Here is a 22,366-nt window from a genome sequence, read left to right as displayed (position 1 = left end):
TAAATGAAAGCGTAATAAATGTTGCATGTTGTAACAGACATAAACTGCACAGGGACAGGCAGTTTCTTTTTCTACACTTACGCCTAACGTTTCACTATGTACGAAATTCAGCTCAGCTGCATGGTCAGGCTACGGTATTGATAATGATATCATCATTGCTCTGGAGAAAGCAAAAAAAACTTTCCTATGATTAGAATGCTGTGTTAAATAATCGTGAAATCCTTTACCAGTAGATTCCGGTATGTTAAAATCTCGATAAGCTTTAATACTTGTAACGGGGCCGTTAACGTACTGTACTCCCTCGATAATTGTGTAATTTTTTATTAATCACCATATTTCGATGTTTTACGTAATATAAAATTGGTTCCAGTGCGCGGAAAACACAAATAATTGAGCCAAAGTATGACCCGCGTAAGTGAAATCCTACAATTTCGGAGAACTTTCGCCGATTTTTACAAGTAAAAACAGTTTGTATGCACACTAAAATAGCGAAAGAACACGTTGGAAATTGCTATCAACACCAAATATAACAACGTAAAATTATAGCAGATGTTGTGGAATGTCGTGTTGGGTGCTATATTGACTTGCGCGAAGCGTTCGGGCTGTTCTACTTCTCGGTAAGGTAAGAAACGTACTATATTCACAACACATTTCCGCGAGCTTCAAACATTCATAAACAACTTAATCTTCAGAAGATTAATAAACTAAAGTAGTGAAACATAATTTTGTGACGTGCTCGAATATACAGGTTTCTAATTTGCTGACATAGTTCTGTAAAATGCGTTTAGGGGAAGGGGGTGGAAATGTTGCCAGTACAAGGACACTTTATTTCGTCCTTCAGGATCATATCAGTTAACAACAAAACGAAACGAATCAAAGAAAAATACTGTCAGTAAAGAAGGTACTTACCAAATGGCGTAGCACAAAATAACTGCAGCTAAAGCGTAACGTGTAGCAGAAATGCAGTCACCAACAAGCAGTCTCGATATGCACGAGTGTTTGTCATCGTGTAATTTGTGGATTCTATGTAGTTTTCGACAATTCCGTGCCACTATTTAAATATCTTTGACAAATACATCTCTCAGTACATAACACAAAAAAATCGTATTTTGACAAAAATACACAATTTTCCTCCACAGTGCACACACTTCCTACTTTGAATCGTTAAGCATCAGTGTTAGCAGGTGCATTATCTTATCCCTTTACTTCAGATATCCAGTTCTTTCAACTGCACAATAAATGGGAAGTAAGTTATAATGAGGGTAAATATTTACTATCACCCACACAGATTTCTTCATTTTTACAGAAGAAACTAATTACGGTAATAAGTTCCTGTAGCATTGTGTAACATCTGCAAGGTGTTTTCTGTCATGTGGGAATGTATCATAGCGGAAATTCATGCTTTTTGTTGAAAATTAATTCTCCGACGCACAATATAATTGATTGATTTGGTTGATTTAGTACTTTAAGTCCACTTTATGCACAGTAAGGCTAATCGGGACTGGACCTACAGTTTAAAGTGGAATCCGAACCACTATGTGCTTCCACCGGGTATCGAACCCGGAACCCCTTGATTACAAGGCGACGACGCTACCACTGCACCATCGGGGAGGCCCCAATATAATAGCCTTTGGCGCGTACCCCTTCATAGATCATCGCGCGTCGTGCTTGTGTTTTGTCGATGTTCATTGGGTATGCAGTGTTTCCAACCAAAAATACAAACAGTTAAAATCCGTTGAACCATTCACGATAGCCACAAGAAACATCACGTTAGGTTAGGCAAACATAGTTAACTACCCTAATTAAACCTAACCTAACTAGTTACACGAATTTTAACTGTTTGCCTAACCTAACTAAACCTAACCTAACCTTACGTAATGTGTCTTGGGGCTATCGTCAATGGTTCAACGCATTTTAACTATGTATTTTTTTGGGTTAAGAAGGTTGGAAACACTGCATACCCAATGAAAATCGACAAAACACAAGAACGACGCGCGATGATCTACGAAGGTGTACGCGCCATATTGTGTCTTCTGGAAGCGAAAAAACGAAAAGAAAGAAGTACTCGTAATGTGAAAAATTGAAATTGCTTTCATCTAAAAAACGTGAATACACCTTAAAGAATGTTCCGCGAAGCAGATAGGTAAGTACGAATGTTAAAAATGACGAAACAAAGAAGTTACATGTGTTTGTGGAATAGTAAATTTTTACCAATGTTTCTGCTACACAGCTATATTAAATTTATTGAAGGTAACGGCGACGACAGGGGAGGGGGGGGGGGCATCGGAGGTCAGCGCTCGATCCCAGCCAGTAAGAAAAATAGATAAATAAGCGTTCCTTTAGTCCAAGTAAGCATTTTAGGATGGTATTTAGGATATATTACAGATTGGAGAGAATAGTTCGTTCCAAGTAGGAATGCTATCGAGACGAGCTTGACAGTTTGTCGTCTCAAATTCTAAATGCCTACCTCGTTCTCCTCTCGAGTTGAAAACGCACGTCACGAACTTGCTTTGGACTAAGTATTATGAACAACACGTAGCTACAGCGTGTCACCTCGCAAACTTTCACAGCGCATAGAGGTAATTAAGACAACTTTTCTAGATAACGTTTTTCTGTTCGACGATTCGTTTCGATACTATGAACCCTCGAAAAAGTGGATTTTATCCCAAGTCGTGAATGAGCAACAACACAGCACAAGCTCACAATTACCATTATCTGATTGACTTTTGTAATTTTTATAAACAAAATATATGACTGATCTATAAATAATCAGGTAGATGTCCACTTGGTATGTCTGAAGAAGTTGCATGGTAAAGTAATTTTGGTTCAGGTACATATTTTAAAATATCATACGAAAGTCTCGGATTCATCTCGATTTTTACAAGGTGGTTGTATTGGTGTTACCTCGACCAATTCATTGATTTTTGTGATTTACAAATCTTTGTACTTCAAAATATAAAAAATAAAAAATAGCACATTGGCATGCTAAGGGATGCCAAGGTTAAAAATGTATAGAGGGATACACAAGCATTGCTCTGCAAATTACCTATGATTATTCTCACTAATTTTTCTCTTGTACTCTACATGTTTTTAAGGACTGGATTTCTACACATGTCGATGAAGAGGTTGTTAGCTGCAAGTTTTGAGTTTTGTTTCAATTCTTGAAGCTCTCATTGCATAAAACAGAGAGAATGAACTTAGTGATTGACAATTTGCTTGTTAATATTTATCCATCTTACTCTACAAAACAGTAATTATGCTTGTGGATTTGTATGATGTCAAACATGATCCTTTACACTAAAAGAGGAACATAAATTACGTTTCTGCAAATAAGATTTGAAGAAAAATATTTGGAAGGCCAAGACGAAGATAGAATGGCAATATTAAGGCTCGGCTGGACCTTCAGCCAACTCAAGGGCAGCAGTTTTCGAATTATCCTCTCCTGTTGAAAAACTGCTAGGTTATTCCAAAATCTGAAATATCCTTATAATTCCTTCTAGAGCAGGGGTTTCCAACTGGCGGCCCGCGATGCCTTTTTTTTGCGGCCCGCGAAGCCTGTTTGCAAAATACATTAATTTCATGTAATTTTATTAAAATACGTTCTATTTTTGCTGTTAAATGAACGGAAGCTCTGTGAAGATAGACAATATCACAGGTAGAATTGATTTTGCAGTTAATAATGATCATAAGAATCTAAAGTGACGTAACGTTCTCTTCACACCATGCATTCAACCCCTTCGCTATGCAGAATGAACTTGCCCGCTTCCCACCTCTTCGCTATGCGGAATTGTAGGGAATCGTAATAAACTGATGATTTTCAACGTTACTTTGGAGAGGAATAACCCGGTCCATTCTCCAACCTGTTGGCGGCTAGCAGAAGATGAAGAAACACTGGACTTTTCTGACTTCAGTGCAAATATTAACTTGGCGTTTATATCGAAGAACAAGAAGCTTTTCTCTCCTACTTGAATTGTGATTTGCAAGGCGATTTCCTTCAAGCTAGGCAAGAAAAGGGGCCAGAGTTTTTCGAATACCTTTCAAAGGAACGCTTTCCAAACCTTCGCAGTTTTGGGCAAATAATGACATCGATGTTCGGCAGTACATACACGTGTGAAAGTGTTTTTTTTTTTTTCAATGAAGTTCATCAAGAACCGCTACAGAAGCCGACTGGCAGATTCTTCACTGCTTCACCTGAGACTTTCAAATACAGAAATTGAAGTGAACATTCCAACTTTGATGAAAGAAGCATATCGGCCTCAATTTTCTGTTCAGTACTTACAATCTTTGTAATTTTTAATCCCCCCCCCCCCAAAAAAAATGCGGCCCGCCAATCAACTGCTGGATATAATTTTGGCCCTCGGACCTTTTGAAGTTGGAAACCACTGTTCTAGAGGATTCTTGTGAATATCTGTGTGGTTTGCTTTCATTGTTGTCTAGATATTATCAATAGTTTCAAACACTTATGTAGAAATGGAACTAGGCTATTGATAATATCTATTCGTGAGGTTTACTTTCGCTGTTATCTAGGTATTATCAATAGTTTCATAGATTTGCATAGAAATGAAACTATTGATAATATCAATTCATGAGGTTTGCTATTGCTGTTGCCTATCAATAGTTTCATAGACTTACGTAGAAATGAAACTATTGATAATATCTATTTGTGAGGTTTGCTATTGTCTAGATATTATCAATAGTTTCATAGACTTACGTAGAAATGAAACTATTGATGATATCTATTCGTGAGGTTTGCTATTGCTGTTGTCTAGATATTATCAATAGTTTCCTGGACTTACGTAGAAATGGTCCTCCTCCGTGGCCGTGCGGTCTCAGGTGCTGTGCTTTGGGCTGCGGGATGGCATGCGTTCGAGTCCGCGTGGGTTCTTGGCCTGTGTAGAGGACCGGTGGCAACCCACCATCATGAGGAAATTGGGGAGCTACGAGTGAGTAGCATAACCTGGTCTTGGAAATATCCTATAATGGCTGGGTGTTCGACATGCTGACCCCACGTCACCCCATTATCGGTTGAAGATCTCCACACCTCTAGGTAGGCAGTCGGGAGATCTGCCTAGGCCCTTCAAGGGCTGTCGAGCCACGGGTTATTTTATGTAGAAATGAAACTATTCATAATATGAGAACAGCGAAAGCAAACCACACGAATATTCACGTGAATGCTCTAGAAGGAATTCTAAGAATATGTAATTTTTCAGATTTTGAAATATCCTAGCAGTCTTTCGAAGGAGAGGAAAATTCGAATACAGCTGCCCTTGCGTCAGCCAAAAGTCCAGCCGAGCCTTATGATGGATCTGAAGGGTACGGTAAGGTCAAGAGTGGATTATCTTCCCAGGATAGTGACAGGTAAAAATCATATATATTGTTGCACCTATAAACTTGTTGACTTAGGAATATTAGAGAGTGAGTTGCTTGCCTTAAATTCTATACTCTGTGGAAATGTGTGTGTTTAAACACACTACATATGTAGCTTATCCTATATATTTCAAGACGAGACCGAGATTGCCAAGTCTATTCTCGATTTCATCCCTGTATCTTACCACTTAAGGGTCGACTGGATGGACCTTTGGCCACCGCGAGGCCCACAATTTTCGAAAATCCCTCTCCTTTAGAAAAACTGCTATGATGTTCCAAAATCTGAAAAATTACATATTCTTAGAATTACTTCTGGAGCATTTACGTGAAACTTTATGAGGTTTGCTTTCGGTGTGGTCTAGATATTAGCAATAGTTAAATAGACTTACGTAGTCATGAAACCATTGAAAATATCTAGTCAACAGCGAAATGACTCTACATGAAGAATAATGTGAATGGTCTAGAAGGAATTCCAAGCATATGTAATTTTTCTGATTTTGGAATATCATGGAAGTTTTTTTGAAAGCAGAGGAATATTCTAAAAAAAACCTGCCCTATCTTTGGTCAAAGTTATGACAATCAGTTTTTGTCACCTACGTTTTTATTATTCTATATCCTAGGTTTTCATTATTTTATATTTTTCTGTAACCTTCGTATCCTCTTGAAGCTTCGGTAGAAAAACACCACGTTTCTGAACCTTTTGTGTTTCTCTGCTTTTGTCAACTTTTCCCCCTTTCGGTCGTAGGAGCTCGGAACTAACAATGTGCTGTGATAAATCTTTCACTATTTTTGAGCGACTTTTGTGCATTTGGCGATAGGAAAGTCCACGTGGGAGGCCAATTACTGGAGGAACACGTTACGTACCGGATGAGGGTAGAACTATTCTTTTCACCCCATTCTAACGCAACACGTGCGCTTGAAGAAGCTGGACCAAGCAAAAAAGGGACGCTTGACCACCAACGTCGTAACGTCAGATTTCCGCGCCTAAAAGTCAGTCTGTTGAATTCGAAATTTCAAGTTGTCTTAACAGTCTACAGTCTACCGCCAGTTTCTGAACCGACAACACCTCTGCGACAGTCGGAGTAAAGATTCGGGACTTTGTCTTTTTCTATCGCGCCGTGTATTTTACCCTGCGTGATTGAGTGACAGTGACTAGTTGTATAAATACGCAGTGGTAATTAGTGACCTGTGCACTGGATTCGTGTTATTCGTTTTGTGAAGAGGAACATTAATACCACTATGGCGGGCTAATCACAAGAGAAGGGGGTCTTCCTAGCCTGCATGAAGCCGACAACGCAGCAGATCATCGCTCAGCGTCGCGACGTCACAAACGCCGCCACAAAAGCCACATCGCCACAAATGACGCCCACAGCCCGATTAGAAGCCATGTTATGATACCGCCGAAAGCCGCCAGTCGAATCAGCATCCTGAGTACTTCGACGCCGACGAGAATTCTAGGGAGTGAAAAAGAGAGAGGAATGGGAAGATGAAGCGACACCAGCCGTCACTTAGACCTACCGTCTAGAAGAGAAGATTGAGAGACGAAGCGACCCATACTGCGTCTTGAGATGACGCCGACGTCTCGCGTAAGATTAGCAGAGAGAATCCACGAATACCCCCGGTAAAGAAACTTCGCCCCTTTTCGCCGTCCCCTCCAGAGAGAGAGAGAGAGAGACGATGCGAAGCAATTAATCGCTCCATTACGAGGCCGACAAGATTATCGCCGTGATGTCGAAGCGTAGAAGGAAGGTGTGTCCAAGAATATTGCGAAGTGCCGCTACAAAGAAGTAGCGTGGGGAAGTGTTAGTGTCGCAAGGAGGACCGCGGATTGACGTCACGCCGCCGTTTAGAGGACTACGGTAAACGTTGCTGGAACGTCTAGAACGCCGAGATGGTATAGTATACTATACTGTTAATTTTCCATATGTGTGAGTGATCACCTACCCAAGACTCCAAAGATCGGCCGTCGGACGAAAAGATACCAGTATTTAAAGTTAAAAGTCGCAAAGGTATTGATTAAATTTCTTGCCAACATCATCTAAATTTCACGACAATTGCTAATTCGGAAGATATATTCACAGCATACTGTTGTTTTCCACGCTCTGCGCCGAGCTGTTGAGTAATATTTTTATTTATGTCACCTTATATGCTTTACTCGGTAAATATTTGTTTAAAACTGCAGAGATCACCTCTCAAGTTTGCTAAGTGAGGAGGTAAATTAACTTCGTGCTATTTCTAATATATTCATACATCAGTGTCTTCATTTTTTATTCTGTAAACATGTATGCCTTGCAGTTGATATCAGTGATGGATTGAAGTTCCAAGGCGCATTAGTGATAATTCTACAACAATTATTTAAATACTTTGATAAATTGCAAAAATATCAAAGTTTACGTGTCATGCCCGTTGGCAGAATGTAATGAGCACGCGCAGATGAAAGTTTAGTATCTTTAATTCCAAGCACATTAACGTCTTCGGGCGCAGTTTAATATTCATAAGAAAAACTAAATATTGCATGGTGTCTAAAAAAGGGCCAATGTATTTATCTTAATGTAATCTTTCCCCTGAAGTTTGAATGAGTGCGTGAATGCTGAGCGATAGCGAGGGGTTGTGTAATAGGTATTTTTTTGTGTGTTATATAATATACATTTTTGTTATCTATGTTTGACTATGATTTGTGTTTATACCAATAGTATACTAATCCTCATAACTATGGGTATTTATATTTTAGTTCAACGTTAAGTCAGCAAAGCATTTCTGCGGGCTAACATCAATTATTATTATTATCTACTTCATTATTATTATTACTGATTATTATTATTATTATTGATTATTATTATTATTATTATTCAACGTCACTTTATGCACGAGTCGGCTATTCGTCGGGGGTAAAAACCGATCCGGTCACACGTACCCTGGAATAAAACCGTTTAGCTGGGCCCGGCACCTAGGAAAGGGACTTCGGTCTCCGGACTAAGTGTCAAACATAGGTCATGTACCTAGGTCCTGTGAGAAAGTTTAAGCTGAGCCTTAATACGAAGGATTTTGTTTTCAAATTGTAACAAATGGATTTTTATGTGAAAGGCCAGACATGATAAACTTCACAACTAAAATGTTTCCTTAACTTTCAAAACTGATTTTTGAAGCAGGTAAAAGTCGTTACTAGAATGACCATTTACTTCAGTAAATTAACATTTTGACATGAACAACATGAAATAGGGAAATGCAGTTGCATCCTGAATTCACTAATTTGGTGGTTACAGTAAAAGAGTTTTTAAAATGAGATAATAATGGTCATTATTACTATATTATTTTTGATACTATTACATAGCCGATTTTGTATCAGTGGCAGGATCCTTGGTCCTTTCATCGACTTGAAATTGCAATATACCCAAACTAGCTGAAGCACTTTGGGATTATATATAATATCTCCTTGGCCGTTCAGGCTTTTCGTCAGAATTTTGAACATCACCTTGGTTCTTCAAAAAGCTACACAATTTCAAAAAAGTAATTTGCTGAAATCAGTGATGGATTTAAGGATCATATGGCTCTTAAATCAAACAAAAATAATATAATATTTGCATCTTGAAGTTTTAAAGATTTTCGAAGTTATATAGAAATTGTTTATAAATGTGGTATCTAAGCATCTGTGCATCCAGTCCCTATTTTAGGACCAGACAATCCAGAATGCATTTCTTTCTGCAGCGAAGACATGTTTATTCTCCTCAGCCAGTCACGAACATCAGCAATTCCTTCTTGTAAATCAAGAGCTTGAAGTTTACTCTCCTTTCATGTACGTACACAGTGAAAGTTTCGGAGACTTAAGGTAATGATGCTACATATACTATACATGAGTCCTTACATTCAACAGTATTATATATTTTCCAACATAGATTACTGTCACAAACATATGTTGGAAAGGAACACTCCCCTAAATGTTATTAAACAAACAAACTTCAAACATAAATTATTTTCCTATTACTACTAAACATGCAGAAAGGTATCAATGAAACACATATATTGTGGAAATCATTTGTTTTATAAACAAAGTATTGTTTCTCTAAAAAAAATCCATCCATATTTTCTCATACACGTTTTCTTAGGTTCTCTACACTACAGAATATTATAAAATAATGTTACAATGTAACACATTCAGACACACTTTAACAATGAACCTTAAGATATTTCTTATCTATATGCAACTTATATATTGGTTGTTTTCTTTATCATTTACAATCTTTCAAATACATTATACATGTGTAACTCATATGTACAATTTTCCAATTTAGTGCTGATAACATTCTTGCATGATATTGAATTGTGGGTTCAAATTTCATGTTACGTTTCCTTACGTTACCCTTTCACACAAACACAAATTTTACTTTTCCCTGTTCTTGGGGTAAGTTTGAATTATACTAATTTTGCAAACGTTAACAATTAAGTGGTATGTCGCAATCTGATATCATGTCACAAAGTAAAAGGGACTCAAATCATGTTTAATATATTACTATAAGTTTAGAAACAAATTTAAAATTTCGCATTATTAAAAAAAATGGGGGGAAATGTCTGTCATTACAAATAATTATATTGGGCATTAAATTTACAATGATGATTATATCATCACTTTGAAATTTCTATATTATAGTAGGTGAATTTAGATGTACCTTTTCATATTTAAAGAGTATCTTGTAATAGATATCCCCCCATAACAATTATGGCTCAGTTGAGATTCTAGGTTTGGTGCAATTATGCCAAAAAATAGAAAAGCAATTTAAATTACCAAGATAGAGATGGATCCTAGAAATTGTACCACCATCAATATCATATGAAAATTGTTGCCCTTAAAGAATGAAGAACACGTATTTGATGATTTTATATCTACTTAGTGAGAAATATTACTACATACAAATATTTTTAATGGCAGGATGTAAAAAGAGGTATGTTACATGTTTTTGACACTGCCAATGTTTTTTTTTGAGGCTAAACTGAATAATAAGAAACAAATTCACTTGTATTTAAGATGTTCAGTTGCTGGAAGTTTACGATTTGCATTAAAATGCAAAACAATAATAACAACAGGTCATTATCAAAGCAAAATATCAACCCAATTTACTTTATAGAATCTATTTAACCATTCTTCATATTCTCATCAGAAATGCCCTCAATGAAAGAGACAAAGTAATTACAGCATGTTCTTCCAGTACATCACAGTGTATTAATGCTGGTAACATGCAAACCTAACAGCTGCTACAAAATTTCTCAAAAAACTGGTTTACACACTCAACAAATCAAGCGTGTCAAGAATACCACACTGCAAATTATTTCATTAAGAGAAAATTATTTTACAATAAGTAAAATAAAAGCTATTCATATTCATTTTTTTTTAAAAAAACTAATGTAATTCGAGGTGAATGAGATATATATATTTATATTAAATGAACAATAGAAACATTATTTTGTGCAAAATAATAATCATAAATTATGTGTCTGGATTTAACACAAAAAATCCAAGCAACATTTCAGACAGCTCACTGAAATTAAAATTTGAATTTAATGACAATAAGAAGACCTATGCTGCATTTTTTCCATATATCTAACCAGATTTTTTTTATATGCAACACTCATGATTACTATTTATTACTCAATATACATACTACATATAATATAATGGTCCCTGAATTACTTACTGATGGATCAATTCACTTAATGTCAAGGATGAAAATGATAAATGAATATATAGCACTGTATGGAACATCATAACAAAATACAATGGACTTACGCAGTAAACATTTCACACTCATATATGCATATGTCTTGAACGTGAACCAACACTATGCAGAGTAGATGGAGATAAATATTACAAGGTACTTTTCCTTTCACAGTGCATTATGTCATGAAATGTATAAAACACTATGCATGTCACAAAAGTTCATAGTGTAACATTCAGGTACATGTCCTTTATACAATAACAAATGTCCTTGGTTTGTCAAAGTAGTACATTTAGTTACCATGTGGGTAAACCTACAGAAGTAACAGTCGCCCTATTATAAAATGCTCCCGATCATCAGGTTTGTTAAAAAAAAAAAAAAAATGTTTCAAGCTGAGTGAACTTATTCCATTCACGTGTCCAATGTGAAATTAAAGTTATCCAAAAGTTGAGTGTGGTGCTATCTAAATGATAAGAAAAACATTCATACTTAGAAGTTTCCACCACCGCCGTACCAACCTCCTCCTCTCGAGCCTCTTGAACCTTGATATGAGCTCCTTGAATCTTGATATGAGCCCCTTGAACCACCATACGAGCCTCTTGAACCTCCATACGAGCCTCTTGAACCTCCATACGAGCCTCTTGAACCACCATACGAGCCACCTGAACCTTGATATGAGCCCCTTGAATCTCCATACGAGCCTCTTGAACCTCCATACGAGCCCCTTGAACCACGGAAAGAGTTTCCAGACCCTTGGTAGGAATCTTGTGACCCATCTCCACTGTTCCTACCATAACCCAATCCCTGGAGATGAATGCAACATGGTATATTATCGAGTCTCTCACGAAGGATAAACATACATATGACCTACAAGGTGATTCAAAATTGATGTTGGTGATCCTTTACCTTGGCCTATTGTTTTCAATCCAGATGCAGCAAGGTGAAGCTGCTTACAGAATATAAAGGAATAACTTCCAGTGTGGGAACTGAACTTTTTGATTTGGTGTTGGGTGGCGGTTGCTAGCCACTGCTGAATCAAGTAGTGTAAACATGACATGCCCATCATCATCATTATTACCAATCACTATGACAAAATATTAAAAAGTACATGCTTTTCTGGGTGATCGCTATTCCACAGTTGGTATATGTTGGTTTTAAATTTTCAATGAATTGTAATTGCAATTATTATCAGTTATTATAATGTTCTGCAACAAATTTAGCTGTGGATTTTTGAAAACACAGTCCATAACTTCATTTTCTTATGCAAGGATCTAATATGAGAAGGTTTGCAATAATGCAGATTTTACCATCTTATAACATTCTTGCATTAAATTTATTAACATAATTGGAGTTTTTAAACCAATAACAGCAGATACTTACTGTCCTTGTAGTACACTGTGCTAACCATTACCCCTTGGAGCTACAAATGGATACTTAGTCCTTTGTCCTACCCTGTTAATTTGCATACTGCCTACTTAAAGATCTTACTTGCCACAAAATTGCTTTAGCTATAGAAAGGTGTTATGGAGGAGTCTAAGGCAAGGTATGACCCTAAATGTGAAATAAAGAGTTACAATAAACAAGCAACAGTATCTATTTTTGAAGTATGATGTCATCTCCCAGGCATCAATAAATAAAGTTTTTGGAGTTACTCTTTTCATATTCTGTACACAGCTTTATTTTGTTATGTTCAATTTGAAACTTATAGGTCATGGAAACCCTGACAAAAATCTTGAACCATCTTCTCTTTCACTTTGTATTACATAATACATATAATGCCACGAAAAATATCACACGACAAACAAAAATTTTTGATATTTTAGTAGAAACATTTAGAAGTCCTAATTTGCTGACAACATCCATCACTATTCGTCTTAAAGATTTAGATCAAAACCACTGTTCCTCATGCATGTGCGCAAACATTTTCAATTAAAATTTGTTCTTCTTGTATGTGAATTTACACAAAAATTTCTTTGGCTCAGCAAGACAAATCAGTGACTTAAAAAATTACATTAATTGAACACGAGAAATTAAAAATGATACCTAATTAAACTACAATAAACACCAGATAATGAGTAGTATCCGCAACAGTACTTCAAGTGGAAATTCCTGGATAGGACTTCTTTATGCAAATTATCATACTTGGGGGACTGACATCTCCCAACCTTGAACACTGATCTAGGAACAATCCATGTACTGATATTTCTGAATATACAGGATGGTCCGAATGTCTAGTTACCCCCTGCAGAACAATTTACAAAAGTTACCGATCCAGAAGGTCAGTGTGACTTTCACCATTTTCTTGACACAATGATTGGACTGCATGTTCCGTGTGACATTATTGTCGGTCACGGTTGGGTGTGTCTGTTAGATCTTGCAATGAAGTCAAATTGCACTTTCCTTATTGTTTTACTCGTCTGTGGACGTGTTCATACACATGGTGATCATCCACACTATATTTACTTGTGTCAGCCATCTGAATGAAGGGAACAAACTTAAATAGGCCCACTGGGAGTAACAGGACATTCGAAGCACCATGTGCATCAGTTTCTATCACATAACAATTTACATGGCTAAAAGCAACATTCAAATAAGTACATTCTGTGCTCAATAAAGCAGCATTTTATGGCTGGCAACACAAACACATGCACACAATGAACAACATTTACAATACATGCAATTTAATAACTTCAATTACACTACTTACCGCTCTGTTGTAACTCGATCTTCCCCGATTGCCATCTGAAAAGTTTCTGTGAAAGAAAAAATATATATATATATATACAATACTGTACTTAAGGGCTGCTTTTAGCTTAAAGATAAAATTAAACATAGACATTTTCCAAACTCTAGGTCTAATATAAAACACTGTAGCCTCATATTCTCTTATTTATATAGGGCATTACAACAACCTATAAGTGTTGTTATAAAGTCGCAACATAAGTACACTTTAGAACAAATAATTTTTATGTACGATTCTTAAGTGAAGACAAACTCATGCAGAAGTGTGAGCTAAGCGGATTTTTAAAGGGACTTTCTCAAAAGATGTGAAAAACGTGTGCCAGTACAAGGAAAATATTTCCAACATCTTCTGAGACAAAAGTACGTGATTAATTTACTTGTAATTGTGAAATATTTTAATTAAAATAAATCTAAGCAATTAGATTGATTACGTGCGTGAAGCGCACACAGAAAAGAAGCCGTAAATCGAGCGCACGTGAAGGTCACATAACTTGAGTCATCACCCTAGCATATTCAAGATGCAGGCAAGGAGGAGAATTAAATTTGTAAAGTGGGTTCATTCTTTGCAAAGTATTTGAAGTGAGAAAGTCGTGGTTCAGAGCGCTTTGTTTTTGTGCAGTTTTTTCTTTCAAATGGAAGTAATTACAGTAGAATAGGTAAGACAAGAAACTCCTCGCGGCCTCACGCCCAAGCCATACGTAGGGGAAGGACGCACAGAAGCAGGGTTGGCAGTGCATACGGGTCAAATGTCTACGCAGAACGAGAACACAAGAAAACTAAGCAAGACGATCTGAGTGGTATGGTGGTAAACATACAACTGAATGACCGCGTTCTGCTAAGATGGAATCAATTTTGAACATCTTCAAACGGGGTTTGTTAATTTTCACCAAGGAATACAATTCTGGTGTGCGTCAAAGGGGGTGTTGTTTTGAACGAGCCACTGAATGAATCATAATGTCTTTTCGGGAGGAGGAAAAAGTCGCAGGATTTATTTGTACGTTATGGCATGAGGCGTTGTCAACAACAACAACACTGTTTGGTGTCAAATTTGTGGTATTAATCGCCAAAAGATTTTCCAGATTTGAACTTAACCTCCAGCATGTACAACAATTACACGTTGCCCTTTAGACACCGGTGCTTTGACGGCAGCCGCGGTTCCATCCACCCAAGCTTCTTTCTTTGTTGTCGAGTTGTGAAAATAAGTCCGTCAACGTAAACAATGGGTCGTCCTTGTCGACGAAAGATTTTTATGGCTTTGAGGTACGATGAACGTAAACTTCTTATTTCGTCCTTTTCTATAAGCAATTGTCTATTATTTTCTGCTTTTCCCACTTAAACTCTAGGTCACGTATTATCTTCCGCACACACCAGACACTGCCTTGGAACTCTATTCTTTGTTTCAAAACCCTTCGGATACCTTCCCCGTCCGTAAGGTGAAATTCGTGCACAACACGCCTAACAACACACTTATCGAACTCGTCTATATGACTTTTGTTTTTTCGGCGAGATCGTGTTCTATGGGGCGTATGAAAGTGTTTCTTCAACGTAGTGCATGCTTTACTTTCTATTAGTACAATTCTTCTCACACTGCTGAAGGAAACACCACATGCGCGAGCCACCCTCCTTTGCAATTGGTTTTCGGACATACGAACTCCCTGGTCTTTCATAAATGCATTGACATTATATACAATTTCTCGCCCTTGGCTGTGGATTACTTTCCGTCCACCGAGTTTACTTGCTTTCTCTGAACTGCAAGCTTCCATGCTAGCAAGTACACTGCACACAAAACAAACACACACTTTAAATGAAGACAGGCAAGTCGATCGCATTGTTTCTCGATGCTCACACAACATTAAGACGTTCGGCAACCCTGCCTGTGTGCACGATAGGGGAAGTTCGCGCATGCGCTTGCCGCGTTTCCGATCCAGCACATCGGTGGGAGAGTTTCTTGTCTCACCTCTTCTACTGTACCACTTCCAAGAGTAAACCTAGTCTTCTAGTCTACATCGGTACCGTTTTGGCCGTCAAACAGAGAACATTATCCACTGGCGGTGTGCGAAGGAACGGCAACTCAAGTGCAAGGGTTCAGTGAAAACATAATCGAACAACGATGTTTTGGAATTGACATCTCATCAATTTGTGCCAAACGTTGCTGAGTCGGAAGTAGAAAAAGCCAAGTATAAGTGCAGAAAAGAGCCAGAAAGAACCTTTCGACGCCAGTCAACGCCATCTACAAGCAAGAGTTTGGAAAACTGATCACCAGGGGATACGAATTGGTGACCCAAGTTCCTACATACGAAAACGTGAAAGGCAATCTGTGCCAGGAACTCAGAAAAGCACTGGGAACTACGCAAAATCCGACTTTCCAACGGGACGAGCTTCCTTATGTGCGACATAACTCTGGATAATGGAAAGAAATGTATCGTGTTTGGAAGTGACAGTGACAGAAAGTTATTACAATTCGGAGACTCTTTCTTCTTAGACGGCACATTCAAAAGCTGTTCTAAACAGTTTCAACAGATTTATACAATGAACGCTGATTGTGGAAGTTCAGAGAAAGAAACCTTTTTCCAGCGGTGTACGTCTTACTGGAGGATAAGAAGAAATCGACGTATGTGCAACTTTTTACAGCGTTAAAACATTGGGGTTTGTCTCCGAAAACCGTTAAATTGGACTTTCAGATAGCGGTGATACAGACGATCAGAGATGTGATCCCACAGACTTTTGTGTTCGGTTGTAATTATCATTTTAACCAGTGTCTTTGGAGGCAGATACAGCAACTAGGCTTAGCAAAAGAGTACAAAGAAAGAAAACATGGCGTTGATACCGACAGAAAAAGTCGACGAAGCCTGCCTCGGGAGAGCGCGCCACAGGATTTAAAATTAACAAAATTCCTGGACTATTTTGTGGAGCAAAATATGTGCACGCTCGATATACGGTCGTTTAAAGGTAATTCAGGAAGTGTGCGCTCATCGCACGGCACCATTACATTTGAGGGATTACGCGCATCCGATTTCGCCGACAAGAGATGTGTTTCCAGCAGCTGCACGGGCCGCGTGCGAGCGACACAGTAACCAAATAAAGGCATGCGATGATACAGAAACCAAGCCATATTCCCAAATCGCGGGAACTTGTTTCATTCTGAAGGCCACGATTGACGCGTGTAACTTTATAATGTAACAAAAAGACTTCAAGAATGTTTACATTACTAATGTCTTTTATTTGTGGTTTCATAAGTATACGAAAATTGCTTTTCTTCTATTCTTTCTGGGCGAGGAGTTTGTGTAGGCAGTATAATATATGGGTTTGCAATTTTTTATGATTAGACGTAAATTATATACAGTCATGGACATAAGTATTCATACAAAGGCATTGTCTGAATGAAACATGTTATTATACAAAGAAGACCGTAAAGGCAAGTCAAGTCTGTAGCACATATGCTCCATTGGAATGGCAAGAATAGAAACGCAAAGCAATTGTGTGCATACAATTGAAATTGTCATGAGAAATGTAGGTAATCCTTAGATAAGCTGCTTTCTGGATGGTCATAAGTATTCATACGCCAGGTTATAAACCCCCAAAAAAGTTCGTGAAACAACCGTTTCCATCATTCAGTGCCAGATATGTGTTTACTGCACTTGCACCTGTGTAAGGAAGCGGTTGGTTTGGTGTTGGCGTGCTGCAGGAAGTCAAATGGGCCGCAAAGGGAAGGAAACCACGATCGAAGAGAGGAGAATTATGATATCATTATACCACAATAAGAAATCATATTCTGAAATCGCAGACATAGTTGGGAGAAGTCGTGCGACTGTGCAAAGTGTCATCAAACGATATAAAGACACAAAAGTGCTGATAAATAGGGAAAGGGATGGGCGTCCTCAGAAACTTACTTCGAGAGAGAAACAAGGACTGTTGAGAATGATCAAGAAAAACCCAAAATTAACATCGTCAGCAGTGTCGGCACATGTTCACGAACACCTGGGAAAACAAGTGTCCTCAAGAAGTATTAGAAGGCTTTTCAACCGAGCAGGGTACAGAGCTAGGGTACCTAGAAGGGAGCCATACATCAGTAAGAAGAACAAGAAGGCCAGATTAACATTTGCAAAGGAGTATGTGAGTAAAAGTTTGGACTTCTGGGATAAAGTGTTGTTTACGGACGAGAGTTTATTCAATATTATCCATAGTAGAATTTTGGTGTGGAGATAGCCCAATACTGAGCTTGAGTCTCGAAATCTCTTGGCCACAGTTAAACATGGAGGTGGTGGCGTTATAGTCTGGGGCTGTATGTCAGCCTCAGGTGTTGGAGAACTCGTCTTTATTGAGGGAACTATGGATCGATTTGTCTATTTGGATATTCTGAAGAACAATTTGCAGCAGAGATTCGATCATTTGGGTCTTGGGAATGATGTTTACTTCCAGCAGGACAACGACCCTAAACATACGGCTGAGATTGTCTGCCTTTGGTTGTTATATAATACTCCCCACACACTCAAAACTCCACCTCAGTCCCCCAACCTTAACCCCATTGAACATCTTTGGAGCCATTTGGAAACCAGACTCCGAAAACATGACATAACAAGCAAGAATAGACTGAAAGAGATCATTTTGCATGAGCGGCACAATATTACATCTGAAATAACCACGCCTCTTGTTCATTCTATGCAAGAGAGACTGACAGCTATTCTCCATAACAGAGGAATGCATACTAAATTATGACGACATGGTATTTCTTTCTTTCTTTTCTTGAAAGTGAACTTTTATGTTGGTGTATGAATACTTTTGTCCAGCCAAAGAAGCCGGTATTGAGAATGTTTTGTATTTTATTTTTCTACAATCAGCATCTGATATTTATTTTTGTTGTCAATATATCGTTTGGTGCATACATGGTAAAGCATTAACAGTTTTGACTTCCTTATTGCATTCCTAGCTGCTGCAATTCGTCCTTTCTTCCTTTCAGTTCCACTGTATGATTACTTTTGTCCATCACTGTAATTTTAAACTAAGTAAACCAATGTTGTGATGACGAGATGAAAACAATGGTCGCGTACAAAGTGACACACGTTGACACAATTAAAATGTATAATAAATAAAGATCTTGATACTTTATTTTGTCATTCTTAAAAAAATACCTTTGTTCTACATATTTGCCCATCATCATTACAAAATCCTTTGTTCTATTCGAAAAGCAGTGGTGTAAGACACCCACAGGTCAACCAGCCTCTCTTCACATTGTACACCCTGGACTCACGACCAATATAATTCTACATGGGGCTCGTGATGTGTGCTGTCCTTGCGTGTTATCACCATTCATTCTCATTTTCGCAATTATCCAAATATGGCAGTGAAGCGCAGTAAAACAAATCAAGTCAATCAATCTATTAAAAAAAACATTGTGCTTCGCTTGGTAGGGCGTGTGAATGCCACACGGGAGACTCGCGTCCGAATTCCACTCTCAGTAACACATACAAAGTTTATTTGGAGAAAAAAATAACCTTATTGGTCAGTTTTGTTGATATTTTCTGCTGGAACGCTAGCCCTTGCACACAACTATCGTACGCCAGTGGCCATAATGCGTCCACCTCTCCAATATAGGCTCATCCATCTGCTAATTTTCGTAAAAAAAAGTCAACTCGACGTGCTTGTTTACGCATATATTAATTTGCGCAGTGGAATGCAATGTTTTGCTGGCTCGATGCAGATTCAAGTACTAAAATAAAACCAGGTCGATCTAATTTTCGAGATCAAATATTGCACCGACCGAATAAATACACACAACTACAGCAAAATTGCCCTTTTTTGTGTTGTTACAGAGCTGATTAGAAGTAACAGGAGGGACGCGCTCCCTAAAAGCGACTTACGGCTACATCCCCCCACCTACCCCCTGCATTCGTTCCATCAAAGCTCTTTTGGGAGTATCCTATAAATTAGAGTGACGCCATTCATCCAGCTGGACGACTCAATTCAATTTGATCAGCCTGTCTAAACACGGGCCTCTATTCCCCGGGCCATTCGATGCAAATTAAGCAAATTCCATTTCCATGTACCTGACAAAACAACAGGAGGGAATGATTGGAGAACACACAGTGTTGCCGAGTGCGATTTTCCGGATGGCTGGAAGAGTTATACGGGTCCTCCGGAAAGGGAAGGGGGGGCACAGAGAACGGTTTCGGAGGGAGTGGCTAAATAAGGCCAACTCTCTTGCGCAAGTCATTATCTACTGTTGGTATCTGTTGCAAATGGAGGGATTTTCCTTGGTAAAGCATGGCCCGGGAGACGGCAGATCCTTCAGCACGTTCGAGTGCGTTTTTTGTGCACTGAAAGGCTAGGGATTTTTAATCTCAACACTGGATGGATTTCGCCACTGCAGATCATCCACGGCTGTGGTAAAAGACGATCGAGGATTTAGGATTTTACTTTTCTTCTGATCAGAGCCGGTGGGGTTTTATACACAGAATTGTCAAACCTCACTTCCAGTATAATCCTTTGTAGGACTGAGTGTGTGTTGTCCTGTATTTTGTCCTTATGTGTGCTGAGTGACCCTTTACAGCCTCAGCTTTTAATCCAAATAAGAATATTTTAGTCCTCAGACATTACAGTTACGTGGTTTTAGTTACGGTAAGGGGCTGAACCCCGTACAATCTGACGGGTGCAAAATACGGATGGCCAGATCCGGATCCTGGCGGATCCGTTTTGCCATCCCACATGAGCGCTTCTTTGGAAAGTAAGAATGTGTTTATAAAATATTGTTACCTGCTTATATATATATATATATATATAGTGTGTGCGCGCGATTTGTAATTAATACGAGGGTCACTATTTATATTTTGAGCCTATACACTTTTGCATTCGTTCGAACCATTTGTCAAAGCAGTTTTTCCAATCTTCTTGAGACACCTCCATAATATGGTTTTTGAACGCATCAACGGCGTCTTCCGCCGACGAAAATCGTTGTCCACGCAATTCATTCTTGACATTCGGGAACAAGAAGAAGTCATTGGGTGCCAAATCAGGACTGTACGGCGGATGACCCATCAATTCGATTTTTTGACTGTTCATAAAGTCGGTTGTTAGACGAGATGTGTGACAGCTGGCATTGTCTTGATGAAGAATGATCCGACGGCGTTTGTTTGTTTTCCGTATTTGACCGAAGACCTCTGGCAAACAAATTGTTGTGTACCATTCAGAGTTGACCGTTCTACGTTCCTCTAAAGGCACAGTTGCCACATGCCCAGTTTTCCCGAAAAAACAGGCGACCATTTGTTTCGATGTGCTTCGAGCGCGAACAACTTTTGTTGGATTGGGTTCATCTTGAAACACCCATACAGTCGACTGCTGTTTACGTTCCGGCTCACATGCATATATCCATGATTCGTCACCTGTTACAATCTTATATACGTCTTTTGAAGCACCACGATTGTATTTATTGAGCATTTGTTTGCACCAATTGACGTGAACGTCTTTTTGAGTTTTTGTCAAATTGTGTGGGATCCAACGAGAACGTACCTTCCTCACAGCTAAATGATCATGTAATATTTTATATATGCTGGTGGAACTTATGCCTATGGTTGCCTCAATCTCACAGTATGTCACATGACGATCTTGCAGTATTAGGTTTTGAACAGCATCAATGTTTTCTTGAACAACAACTGATTTTGGACGACCTTCGCGAATCTCGTCGGTGAGCGAATGGCGGCCACGATTAAATTCGTTATACCAGCGTTTCACAGTGGCAAAGGATGGGGCTTCTTCGCCAAATGTGGAAGTAAGTTGATCGATGCACTCTTGTCTTGATAATCCACGTCGAAAATCGTAAAAAATCATCGCACGAAAATGTTCACGAGTTAATTCCATTTTATTGTTGTCGCGCAATCTCGCAATCTCCAAGGCAATATAAACAACACAAATCAAGCTATTGACAAAACATTTGAAGTACGTTATGGTCAATAATGCCAGACGATTCCGTGCAAACGTCAAATCGCGCCTAACTTCAATCAGTGTTGCCAAGGCTCAAAATATAAATAGTGACCCTCGTACACTTACAAGGGAGGTCTAAGTTTCCCCCTCCGATTTCCATGAAACTTGGCAGGTGTATAAAGGAAGAAGTACGTGTTTTTGTGTTTCGGCTAAAAAAACTGTTTTAGGGGGCAACCCCCCTCCCCTCAAATGTCAAGATGAGGAGAAATCGAAGTGGGGATCTGACCCCGAAACCACGTAAAAATGGCATAGGAAGAAACAGGGGGTATAGGGCCCCTCTATACACCTGCCAAATTTTATGGAAATCGGAGGGGGACACAGGGGTCAGATCCCCACGTAAATTTGTCCTCATCTTGACATTTGAGGCGGGTTTTGCCCCCTAAAACAGTTTTTAGCTGAAACAAAAAAACACGTATTTCTTCCTTTGGACCCCTCTATACACCTGCCAAGTTTCATGGAAATCGGAGGGGGACACTTAGATAACCTCCCTTGTTAGTCTTACACTTTGTAATTATATAACACTGCTTATATTATAATGTTTTAATTTAATTTGTAAAACTCTAACTCTAGAACAA

At 38.6% G+C, this 22,366-nt stretch overlaps 1 protein-coding gene across 1 annotated transcript in view; it reads right to left on the bottom strand.

Annotated features, from left to right (window-relative positions):
- Positions 1-9,387: 9,387 nt before the first annotated feature.
- The window catches only part of Rat1 (5'-3' exoribonuclease 2 Rat1), a 160,982-nt gene continuing 148,003 nt past the window's right edge, over positions 9,388-22,366 (bottom strand). The window contains exons 20-21 of the mRNA XM_083137833.1: positions 13,783-13,828; positions 9,388-11,879 (exon numbers count right to left, since the gene is read on the bottom strand). Of these exons, the coding sequence (XP_082993959.1) occupies positions 11,565-11,879; positions 13,783-13,828 (361 nt within the window). The 3' untranslated portion in view covers positions 9,388-11,564. The remainder of the gene's footprint in view (positions 11,880-13,782; positions 13,829-22,366) is intronic.

This window comes from Lepisma saccharinum, chromosome 16, assembly GCF_977018435.1.
Source record: "Lepisma saccharinum chromosome 16, izLepSacc3.1, whole genome shotgun sequence".
Lineage (NCBI taxonomy): Eukaryota > Metazoa > Arthropoda > Insecta > Zygentoma > Lepismatidae > Lepisma > Lepisma saccharinum.
This window is presented reverse-complemented; position numbering and strand designations above follow the sequence as displayed.